This window comes from Argiope bruennichi, chromosome 7 (genome assembly GCF_947563725.1).
Source record: "Argiope bruennichi chromosome 7, qqArgBrue1.1, whole genome shotgun sequence".
Classification (NCBI taxonomy): Eukaryota; Metazoa; Arthropoda; class Arachnida; order Araneae; family Araneidae; genus Argiope; species Argiope bruennichi.
This window is the reverse complement of record NC_079157.1, coordinates 72,313,426-72,325,562: the sequence shown is the minus strand read 5'-3', so window position 1 is coordinate 72,325,562 and position 12,137 is coordinate 72,313,426. Positions and strand designations below refer to the sequence as shown.

Sequence of the window (12,137 nt, the reverse complement as noted above, 5' to 3'; positions counted from 1 at the left end):
ACCAACTTTCTATCTTATTTCAGCAAAAACATATTTATGTTTAAAACATAGTTTCATCTTATTAAAATATCATTTGTTTAGCTTTTATTATCGAAAAATAATGATATTAAAATTAAAAAATCAATTATTATTTCGAAGAATTTATAAAATATTATTCTCAATCAGGCAAAACGTTCTTCATAAAATCTTTCAAGAAAACATAATTAATTCGAAAGTTACATTATTTTATATTACATTATTGATACTATATTTGAGTTAATTAAAAAGGTAATTCCTAATTTTCCTTAAAAAAGCAATTTTTAAATTTTCAAAAATTAAAGTAAATGAGCTGCAAAGTGAATGAACAATAACTTTAAACTTCCGTTTGATTAAAAAAAATTAATCTTCAATTATATCTAACATTTTAGATCGATTGAAAAACGAAAAGAGATATTATCAGATTAACCACCTAATTAATATTTCTATCAACTGAAATTTTCTGAATGCATATTTTATCCTAGAAATCTGTGTCTCGTTATTAAAAAGCTTTAAAGAATTACTATCTGTTTCCGCCATTTTTAAGAAAGGATATAAATATTAAGTTTCAAACTAAATGTTTCATTGCCTTATTGCGGTACTGAACATTAATCTAGCAAAACAAGAGAATTTTAATTAACATATTATGAACCTTGGAGCCTTTTCCGAAGTAAATAATTCCCACAAAAATTAATAATAACAGCTAATTGTTTCTAAATTGTTTTCGATTTTAGAAATGAAAATAAAGAATGTATGGATATCTACCCGAAAACTTTAAATTTTTCTCCTGCATTGCTTCATCAACAGTGTTTATCAGCGCATAACTAGTTCCACTCAAATAGTAATGAATATACAAACAAATGTCAATTCATTTCTATCTCTTTCAATATCAAAACTTTTATTCAATTCTACGAGATCCCTTTTAATACACTACTGTGATTTAAAATTGTTTAGAAAAAAGAAGTGCTCCCATTCAAATAGTGATTTCGCCATATCCCCAAGAGTTTATTTTGCGCCATCTTTTTTTAATCTTGCTATCAACTCAAGAAGGATTTTTTTTAGAGAAGAATAAGAGATCCCATTATAAGTTCAAAGTTTTTTTTTTTTTTTTCATTCTTACGACTGAAACACTTATTTTTGAGTGTTGAAATAAAATAATTCATTATTTTTTTCTAATTTTAGTCATGGTCTAATAGAGAAATTCATAAACTCTTAGAAATAGGCATACATTTCCAGATGGAGCAAGATTCTTACTGAACTAACGAATTATATTTTATGTAGTTTAAATCAGGAAATATACTTCTGAAAAATATTATGAAATATGAATTTTATAAACTCCTTGGTCTTATTCGCCATATTTAAAAAGATATTTTTGCTACACAAATATTTTAAACAATAATAATTTTATTCTTACTACGAACAAAACCGGCCGAATTATGAAGTTGCGAATATCGCTATTAGGGACTATTTCAATGACCGCCTCGAGGAAGATTCACTAATTAATGTGAGGTATTTTCTCAGGGCCATCATTGATTGAACTAAAATATTTCATTATTTCATACATTCATCTGTTGATAAAATTAGCTAATCAATAAAAATACTTGTTCAAATGTTTAAATATGAAAGTTAGAATTCCACTTTCTAGGATAAAAAATATCGAATTCCTCTAATCAAAATTTTTATTGATTATTTTAAATTTCCAATTTACCCCATTCATTTCAGAAAATATTTATTCCCTTCTTTATCTAAAATAAAATTATTATCCAGCCTTTTTGGCATATTGATTCATTTTAGATTTTAGAAGATTTAAATATGAAAAAGTGAAATCGATTATTTGTTCAAATTTGAGACAGTTTTTCGACTTTTTAATTCTTTAGAAATGAAAAAGAAAATTATATATTAGATAGATATAGTATTTTATCAATTCAAATAGCTAAAAATGTATTTAATTTCATTTCTCGTGTCATATAAGTATCTTGTTGAAAGAAAATAGTAGAAGTTAAGACAAAAAAAAAAAACCTTTAAATATAAATGCATTTTGCTTAGATTTCTGTTTTGAATATAACATTATGTCTCAATAAAGGATGCAAAATAAAATTCCAAACAAAATTTATTTCATATTTCAATAATTCCTTTTCTACGTCTTTCAGATGTCAGGAAAAGGTTTAAAATATTTTTAATGAAATTGTGGTAAGTTAAATCTCTATTTTCCCGGTGGCGTAGTGGTAGCACTTCGCGCTTCCAACGCACAAGTTTGAGGTTCAGTCCTCGGGCTGGACAAGGTCGACTCAGCCTTCCATTCCTTCAGTGGGTCGATAAACTGAGGACCAAGCATGCTTAGGAACTGAACACCGGGGGCTCCGCATTAAATTGGCCACCCGACAGGGATATATGCCTTGCACCCCAGGGCCCTCAGTCAAGAAAGCAGATTTACACTCTGTGTACGTCTTGGCCCACATGGGCTGTCGCACCAGTGAGTATAATTTTTAAATCTTTACAAGATACTTAATAATAATTTATTTTCGAATTTACGACCTCAGTAAATTAAATAAAATTTTAAGAACGTTTTAAATATACAAATGCGCCCATGTTTTTTCCCCTTATATTACAAATAACAATAACAATAAAAAGATGTTCTCGAAAATTCCTGAGAATTTCCATGCCCAGTTATTTCAAGCAAAATACCATAAAAGTATTTGCGATGAAATCGAATTATTATTAAAGCGAAATTTTTAATGAGCCAACTTTTATATAAAAATTTCGAAATAAAACTTTAGTCCAATTTCTCGCCAAGCAAAATAAAACCGTGCCAACCAAAACCGCCAAAAGTCTGCCACCTTGGAAATGATTCAAGAAATGGTAACAAACGTCTTTTTAAGATTGCAATAAAAAATTGACAGGATTATATTTAACGAGAAATCACACCAAAAATTTCAAATTTGGCCTATGGACATTACTTTTTAGCCGAACAAACTTCGCTACTGAAAGATGTGAACGCTTTGAAAAAATATATATATTGAACTAATAACCGCTAAATACCTTTGCTCTACTAAAATTGGCATTAGGAGATCAGTCTGAAGAATGATTAGTGCAAGGGAAAAGGAAAAAGACGTTTTTTGGGAAGAAAAAGAAGCAAAATAAGGAAGAAGCAGCGTAGTTCAGTGTTATATCTAAGCGTAAAGAACCATGCACAAATCACATAGAACTATTAACATATAAACAAAACATGGAAACAAAAATAGAATGTACACATAAACAAAAAAAAGACAGAACATAAAAAGCAACAAAAAGTGAATGTAAAAGCGATACATGCAAAAAAAAAGAGTCTTATCAATAACAATAATAAAATGCCGTAATAATTTCTTCGTTGATTAATTTATAATAGAAGTATATTAACAGAATAAAAACTTTTGTTTTGATTTATTACTATCCACGCATATGCAAATCAAAAGAGAAAAATATTTTTACTAGTTTTGCGTTTTTCCCCGATATAATAATCCTGAAAACTATATCTTAAATATGGTCCTAGAATTATAAAAGGATATTTTCATCAAATTAATATGTCAATATGCGAATTTTCTTCTAAATATTTATTTGCTTTAGTTTATATCCTATTATTTCTAATATTAATAAGCAGCTCTTATCATCTATGAAGCCAATGCCACCTTTTATAAATTCAGATCGCTCCAAACCATTGAATTTATAGGCGACTCGGTACAATACTAATTAGAAAAGCAAATTCATTTAAAAGAAATTATCAATTAATAACACAAAATGATATATTCGAGTTCAGGAACAGTTTAAAAGGATCTGGCAGTATCAATTTTAACGTGCTTGCAGATTTTATAGAAAACAGTCTATAAGTCTTCTGAGTCTTCTAAAATAGTCTTCTTAGTTAAAAAGCAAAATAAATGAATACCTAGCATTTAAAATTTAATCATATTAGACACAAAATATTTTTAAAAAAATTCCAATACATCTTTAAGATCAAAATTTTCTAATATGTATACAAAAAAACATTACCTTTTCTTCGCTGATTTCGGAAGAAATGGATTCAGACTTGCTTATGGCCTTGGACTGGGAAATGGCTTCGCTCTTTGACATACTCACTTCTTCCTTTGACATGCTCATGGACATGGATTGACTGGACTCCTGGATATCCACTGAGGAAGAAGATTCCAGTTTCTTCGAAGAGTAACTGTTTTCGCTTTGCATCACAGAAGAACTCTTTTCCACTGAAGACAACTTCAAACCTTTACGGAAATTCGAGATGCATCAAAATATAAGGATTTTTAATTTACCAAATTTTTGCTTCATCATAGAAATTTGATCATTGTATTTAATAATAAAAGAAGGTAGATGTATCACTTCTCTTTAAGTCAGGGTTGCTCAAACTATTATTAATGTACCATAATTGGTACCTCATATTTTTAATGATACAATTTTTCACTTTAGTAATTTGTTGCTTCATCATAGAAATTTGATCACTGTAGTTAGTAAAAAGTAAGTTAAATGAATATCGCTTTTATTTAAGTCAGGGTTGCTCAAATTATAATTAATGTACATAATTGGCACCTCATATTTTTAATGGTACAATTTTTCACAAATTTTTGCTTCATCATAAAAATTTGATCACTGTAATTAGTAAAACTATGATTAATGTACCACAATTGGTACCTTATATTTTTGATGGTACAATTTTTCACTTTACCAAATTTTTGCTTCATTCTAGAAATTTGATCATTACATTTAATAACAAAATAAGTTAAGCGTATCCTTCTCTTTAAATCAGGGTTGCTCAAACTTTTATTAATGTACCATAATTGGTAGCTCATATTTTTAATGGTACAATTTTTCACTTTAGTAAATTGTTGCTTCATCATAGAAATTTGATCACTGTAATTAGTAAAAAGTAAGTTAAATGTATCGCTTTTCTCTAAATCAGGTTGCTCAAACTATGATTAGTGTACATCAATTGGTACCTTATATTTTTGATGGTACAATTTTTTTACTTTACCAAAGTTTTGCTTCACCCTAGAATTTTGATCATTCTATTTAATAACAAAATAAGATAGGTGTATCGCTTCTATTTAAGTCAGGGTTGCTCAAACTATAATTAATGTACCATAATTGGTACCTCATATTTTTAATGGTACAATTTTTCACTTTAGTAAATTGTTGCTTCATCATAGAAATTTGATCACTGTAATTAGTAAAAAGTAAGTTAAATGTATCGCTTTTCTCTAAATGAGGTTGCTCAAACTATGATTAGTGTACATCAATTGGTACCTTATATTTTTGATGGTACAATTTTTCACTTTACAAAACTTTTGCTTCATCCTAGAAATTTGATCATTGTATTTAATAACAACATAACATAGGCGTATCACTTCTCTTTAAGTCAGGGTTGCTCAAACTATTATTAATGTACCATAATTGGTACCTCATATTTTTAATGATACAATTTTTCACTTTAGTAAATTGTTACTTTATCATAGAAATTTGATCACTGTAATTAGTAAAAATTAAATTAAATGTATCGCTTTTCTTTTGTCATTCAGGGTTGCTCAAGCTATGATTAATGTACTACAATTGATACCTTATATTTTTGATGGTACAATTTTTCACTTTACCAAATTTTTGCTTCATCCTAGAAATTCGGTCATTGTTTTTAATAACAAGATAAGGTAGGTGTATAGCTTCTTTCTAAGTCAGAGTTTCTCGAAACTATGATTAATGTGCCATAATCGGTACCTTAAATTTTTAATGGCACAATTTATGCACAAAAAAATATCATATACCCCCAAAATTAATTTATTTTGTTTTCCCATTGATGCTTATATTTTTCGTATATATTATTTTGATAGTACCTATATTATGATGCATTTATTTTTGATGATGCTCGAAGTTTTAGTGAATGGTATATGTATTTATGATTTCTATTCACACATATAAAAAATTCCAGTGTAATTAGTACTTTTATTAAAACCTACGCAGATTTTTTTAAATTCAAATATGTTCTTTGATTTAAAACAGTCTGGTGTTACGTTAGCGTCTTAAATACAAATTATTAAATAAGATAAGATTTATCTAAATTATTAAATTGATGTATTATTGATAATTATTAAATTGGTAAAAAGTTATAAAAATATATATCAATTTAATAATTTTTTCGAACTAAAATATATAGAATTTTAAATAAATATTTTCCAAAATTCATTCATTCACACCATCACTTATAAATACTATATGCAAGATTGCAAATTAAATATATTTGAATGTTGTTTTCTCGACGTATTTTTCATTTTTGTACCTCGATATTTGAATTCTGTTTTCTCTGCTGTTTTATTTCCGAGCGTGTCATATGTGAATTTTGTATCTGTTTAACAACATTGAAAAATGAAAAAAAGCGTATTTAAAGAGTTGTCTCTCTTTTCTTGAAAAAAATGTGTAGTAAATTAAATATTCAACTCAGCTTTAATTCAAAATCCATTTGGAGAATTGAAGTTACTCTTCAAATTACCACAAAAATAAAATTCGATCATTTTTGAATACTTCAATAGATTTTTTCTATTAAAATGGTAAAAATACAAAATTTACATTTAAAGGAATACACATTTCAATGTGAACAGATACTTAAGCTTCATTATAAAGTTACACTCACAATGCTTTCCTTTAAAGGGGGGGGGGGGAATAAAAGGATTCAGAGTAAGTTTTCCGACGTACCTGAAGAGAGTCCTTTTGTGGTGTCGAGAATGTCGGAATCGATCTTGCTGACCACAGAAGATATGCCAGAATCCAAGTCACCGAGGGTGGAGGACATGAGGCTGCTGCTGCTCTCCAGCGTGCTGCTCATCACGCTCGAAGAGATGCTGCTGCTGGTTTTCGAGTAAGATTCCTCCACAGACATTTCTGACCAAATGATAACGATTATTAAATTGATTGCTACTGAAGGACATAAAATTGATGCGAAATATTGACTTGACCAATGACAAGAGAAATATTGATTGTTTTAGAGAGTTCAGTCCTACAAAAGGAAAATTATCAATTGCCGTTTATCACCTTTGTTACAACCTCTTTCTTGAAATTTTCTTATCGCAATTTATTGAAATTGTCGATAATTTTCTATCATTCCTAAATGAGTTATTCCCTATATTAAAAATGCAACCCATTTGGATAATTCTATTCTATGGAATTGTTCATATTTTATTCTCTATCTCTAAAGTTATTTTGTATAATTAGAAGCGAAAGCGCAAAGCATTCATTCGGATACTTCCATTCAGTGGCATTTTTCTATAAATTCACATTTGTAAAATATTCGTTCATTTTATCTTGGCATTAAAATCTATTTGTTACAGAAAACATCATGAAAATTTGTGAATATTATCAAATCACTTTTTCTTAGCAGTGAATTCAGTTATCAATATTATTTGGTACAACCGGAGTTTAACTCTCTGCTTGGCGCAATTTTCAAAAATCGCCAACTCGCCAACAATGGTCTTGCGCCGTGTTTTACGATATCTTCAAAAGCGAGGGAGCAGATGTCCAATCATAGTGCATAATAAAGGCGAAAGATAATAGGTTTGCCAGTCTAGAGAAAACGGAGGTTGCCAGCTTTGGCCCGTTATTACAACTTGGCGAAGAAGGGGGTTAAACTCCTGTTCAACCATATTATTTTTCTAACTTATTTTTGCACTAGTTCTTGCAATCCATTTCTTTCAAAGTTAATCAATATCCTAGAGAAACAGGGGAAGTAGCCTTGTCAAATTATCTTGTATACTCCCCAATAAAGGTATATATATCTCCCCCCCCCCCGTATGAAATAGGAGACTTTGGATAAGGCAGCGGATATTTTTCATGGCACTGGCGAGCAACAGTTAAGAAAAATAAATTATTAGCCTTGAAATCTAGCATTTTTACTATCGCATTTTGGATGTTTTTTCCCAACCGATTGAACTCAAAATTTGACAAGGAATTACAGTTGTAGTCATGATAGGGTCGCTATGACTTAAATCATAGCAAATTGCATTGATTTAAGTCATTACATTTATGTATCGCATTTGCATACAAGCGAAAGCACAGACCATTAAATGGTCAATATTTTGACAAATTTGTTTCCAAATTTTATTAGAATCTGCATTTCAGATGCTAAACATGTGTATCAAATTTTATCTGTCTGGTTCTTTATGTTTTGTAGCTATCTAATTTACTTGCCTTCTAATGGTAAGGTAAATAGATTTCCTCTAAATGGATTTCATTTAACATTTGACTGAAGTCTACAAATGTGGTGATGCATGTACCAAATTTCATCAGTCTAGCTACAAGTGTTAATAGCTTTCACGGAGAGGCATAATTAAAAAAAAAAATTCAACGTAGTAATAATTTGTCAAAATCGCAAAGATGAGTTTTTTTCCCCCCTTTTTTGTCGATTACAGTATTTTTTTCTCTGCATATTTCGTTTTCCATTAAATAAAAAATATATACCATTAGTCGTTTTTCCAGTTGTTAGTAAAAAAAATCTAAATTTATACCATGATTGGCATAAATATTCCAATCGCAAACTATCAATGATTTGTTACCATTATCTGTTTCTAAGTACCGATGAATAACTTTTAGAAAAAGATTAAGCTGCTATATTTTATAAAAAGAAACCTAAATCCTAAATATTAACCGCTTTATAATAAATATTAAAAATATTCACCTTAATATACCTGCTTTGAAAATTAACGCTGAATGAACAAATTATATTTGTGGCGAAATATTTTTAATCACAAAAGAAGAAAAAAAGGAATGACGGAGGTACAATCTGTTGTCATTTCAACCCGTGTAAGAATTTTAAGCTTCTATAAGTTAATAATTATAAACTGTCATAATAATCAGCTGTCAATTTAACCCAAGTGAGAATTTTGAATTCCTATAGAGTAATAATCTTAACCAGTTGCAACAAAAATCACGAATCCGTAATTGCACTTTCAAGTAATGCAATATGAATTTAAAATTGTAGTCAAATTTCCTAAAATCAATAGTTTCAATAAATCCTTTTGGAAATCTACATTTCATATCAAATAATTTAAGCTCGAAAATTAGAATTCATTCATTCCCTCCTCCTCCCCATCCCCCTTTTTTTTTCTTTGAGGATCAAAATTCAAAGAAATAAAAGTAAACAACAGGCACTCGTAATGTTTTTATTAATGATTTCCAAAAGCGAATTTTATGTACATGAATAGTATGTCCATATCTAATGAGCTAGCTGTTTTTGTTTGGAATATTTAAATGGATACTTTTTTAAAAATATTTAAAATGATATTGAGATTTCTTTTCTTGTAATAGACAATTGAACATATCTTTTTTAGGAACTGCTGTATAACACAAATTTAAAGAATACATTTTATAAAAGTTTAATCAATTTCGGTTAAAAATTAATGAATATCTTTTACTGAGTCAATGGTATTCAAGCTGACAATCGTAAATCTGATAATTTTACGTAGACATTATAAAAAGATTATAAAATAAGAATATATTCCCAATACAATACACTATGTTTAAATAGCGATGGAAATTTTAGTGCATATCATGCGATTAAATGGCAGTTATGAGCTGTTTTATATAACATTAGCGCATTATATTTGCAAAAAAAGAATGTCGGTTATTTGAAAAGTTTTTTAGAATTATTTTATTGATGTAGTTGGGGGATGATGAAATTATTGAGTAAATATTGAGGATTGACATAAATAGTTCAATATTTCATAGATTTATCAGTTTTTTATTCGAAGTCGAGCTACTGAATAATGGTAGAAATAAAAAATCTAATTTTATTTCAGAAATTACTTTTAACTTCGCTTTAAGATATCTTAAACAACTATGGGAAACCTTTACGGTACTTTTTCTTACATTCATATATTATTTTTCTTCATAAATTTCTGCAAAAAAAGTCAATTTGTACTTTTAACAATACAAGCATTTCATTTTTTTAAAAATAATTTTTTACATTTTTTTTTTATAAAAATGTATTTTCCAGATAATTATTCAAATTTTAAAAGCATAACTTTATAAACAGACTTTATTGCATCATCGATATATATATGCAGTGTATATATGGATGAAAAAATAATCAAGGTTTATTCAGTGCTTATACAGACGGATTGATGAGGTAAACTATTATTTTCTTCTCTTAAGTAAACCAGAATTTAACTGCGAAATCGTCTGGGATTCCTATCCGTCGCTTTTAATTTTTACTTTCGAACATTCCAGACGGATGATTTCGAATTACACCTCTTAAGCGTCAGGTAGGCGCAACACATGGTGTACCGTTTTTAAAAGCTACGAGCGCTAAATAAAGCTTGACTCCGTGATGCCATTCGTTAAAACAAAAAAGTGCCTAAGAAAAAAATATTCTGGCAGTAGCTCACAAGCTAACTCAGAAAGAAGACCCGAAAAGAACGTGTCGCCCGATACGGATCAGACTATATTTAGAGCATTTGCTGTTCCATGAACTATGCGAGAGTGTCTGTGTGTTTACAAAATGATTCATCTCGTTCCATGGGACAGTCCAGGTTTTCCCCCGAATAAAGTCTCTTCTCTGAATGGAATGGTCTACAGAGACATGTGTGAATTCCATAAACAAGTATTGCGAAATCAGCCACAAATGATGGAGTGTACGGTAGCTTTTGTTAAATTCATCTGAACCGAAGCCATTGTTTAAACAACACGTTTTTTGGCATCCCTTAACTGAAATGGATTTCAATGAATGAATATCATTTTAATTTTTAATTTTAAGAATGTATATTTGTCCAGCTTAAGGCTTATCTTAATTTTTAGCAATTATTGTGCAATGGTACTGTCTATATAATATAGAAATGAATATTTTGCAAAACAAAATTGAATTTCTGTCAATTAAATTTCTATGCGTGAAAATAACAACAATTCAAGAAAACAGTATTCTTTTCCAAGTAAACTATACCTAACTCAAATATATTCATATTTCCTATTTCATTTTAACACATAGCTACGATATATATATATATATATATATATATATATATATATATATATATATATATATATATATATATATATATATATATATATATATATATATATATATATATATATATATATATATATATATATATATATATATATATATATATTGTTACTGTTATATTTTGTTATTTTAATAGTTAGAAAACACACTATATATTTAAGACTAACAAAAAATTTATGTTTTTAGATGTTACAAGATTTTTTAAACATATTTGCATTGAGTTAAATCACTCTCAAATTCTTTCATTGAAAGGAAACCATTTTTAAAAATATTACAACGGATTCATTCTTAAAATTAAAATTGACCTCGAACTCTTTTTTAAAAAAATATTTTTATTGCAAAGCTGAGTAGTTTTGCTTTTTAACTTGTTACAAAAAAAAATTCCATCCGAGTGTTGCATTTTCATAAGACTTAAAAAGATTAAAATAATTTGGTTCTATAAATGTCTATTTGAAAAGAATCCATAATTTCTTAAAATCTGATATTTTACTGTTTTCATTAACGAGTAAATTTAAAAATTATGTACTATTTAACATTCGATTTTAATGTTTTAAATTTTTGATTATTTTTTTAATTTTATAAGCTAATCACTTATTTGATTTTTGATTGAAGTTTTATTGCACAAGAGCTATAAGTTTCCTAAAAAAAGAGATTTAAATCATAGATACATAAATTTAATTTCGAAAAAAAACTGTAGAATCTAAAATATTGCTGATTTAAAATATAATGAATCAATCTGATATTATACAACCTAATAAATTATTAATTCTGTTGTTATTTCTGTAAGCATTTAATCTTAAAAATGTGGGTTGATTCCAAAAAATATTAGTGAAAAAATATTGTTCTGCTATAATATGTACCATTATACTGGTAAATTATGTTAAATATGTACCAGCTTACATATTTAACAGTAAGAATTGATGTAAAACAAGATAAAAAAATTTAAAAAAATGTGAAGGAAATAATGATTCTGAACATAAAGCTGAGATACTGAGATTTATATAACAGCTCTGTGATTCTGAACAAGAAGGGCCGTTACTTTTATTTTTTTTTAAATGAATATTCGAGCAGCGTTTTC

General features: G+C 28.0%; 1 protein-coding gene across 4 annotated transcripts in view; it reads right to left on the bottom strand.

The window, feature by feature from the left end:
• Positions 1–12,137, bottom strand: part of LOC129974984 (obscurin-like) — a 236,724-nt gene that overhangs the window by 211,679 nt on the left and 12,908 nt on the right. For all 4 annotated transcript variants that reach the window (XM_056087826.1, XM_056087825.1, XM_056087828.1 and 1 more), the window contains exons 3-4: positions 6,742–6,927; positions 4,039–4,268 (exon numbers count right to left, since the gene is read on the bottom strand). In XM_056087826.1, coding sequence (XP_055943801.1) covers positions 4,039–4,268; positions 6,742–6,927 — 416 coding nt within the window. The remainder of the gene's footprint in view (positions 1–4,038; positions 4,269–6,741; positions 6,928–12,137) is intronic.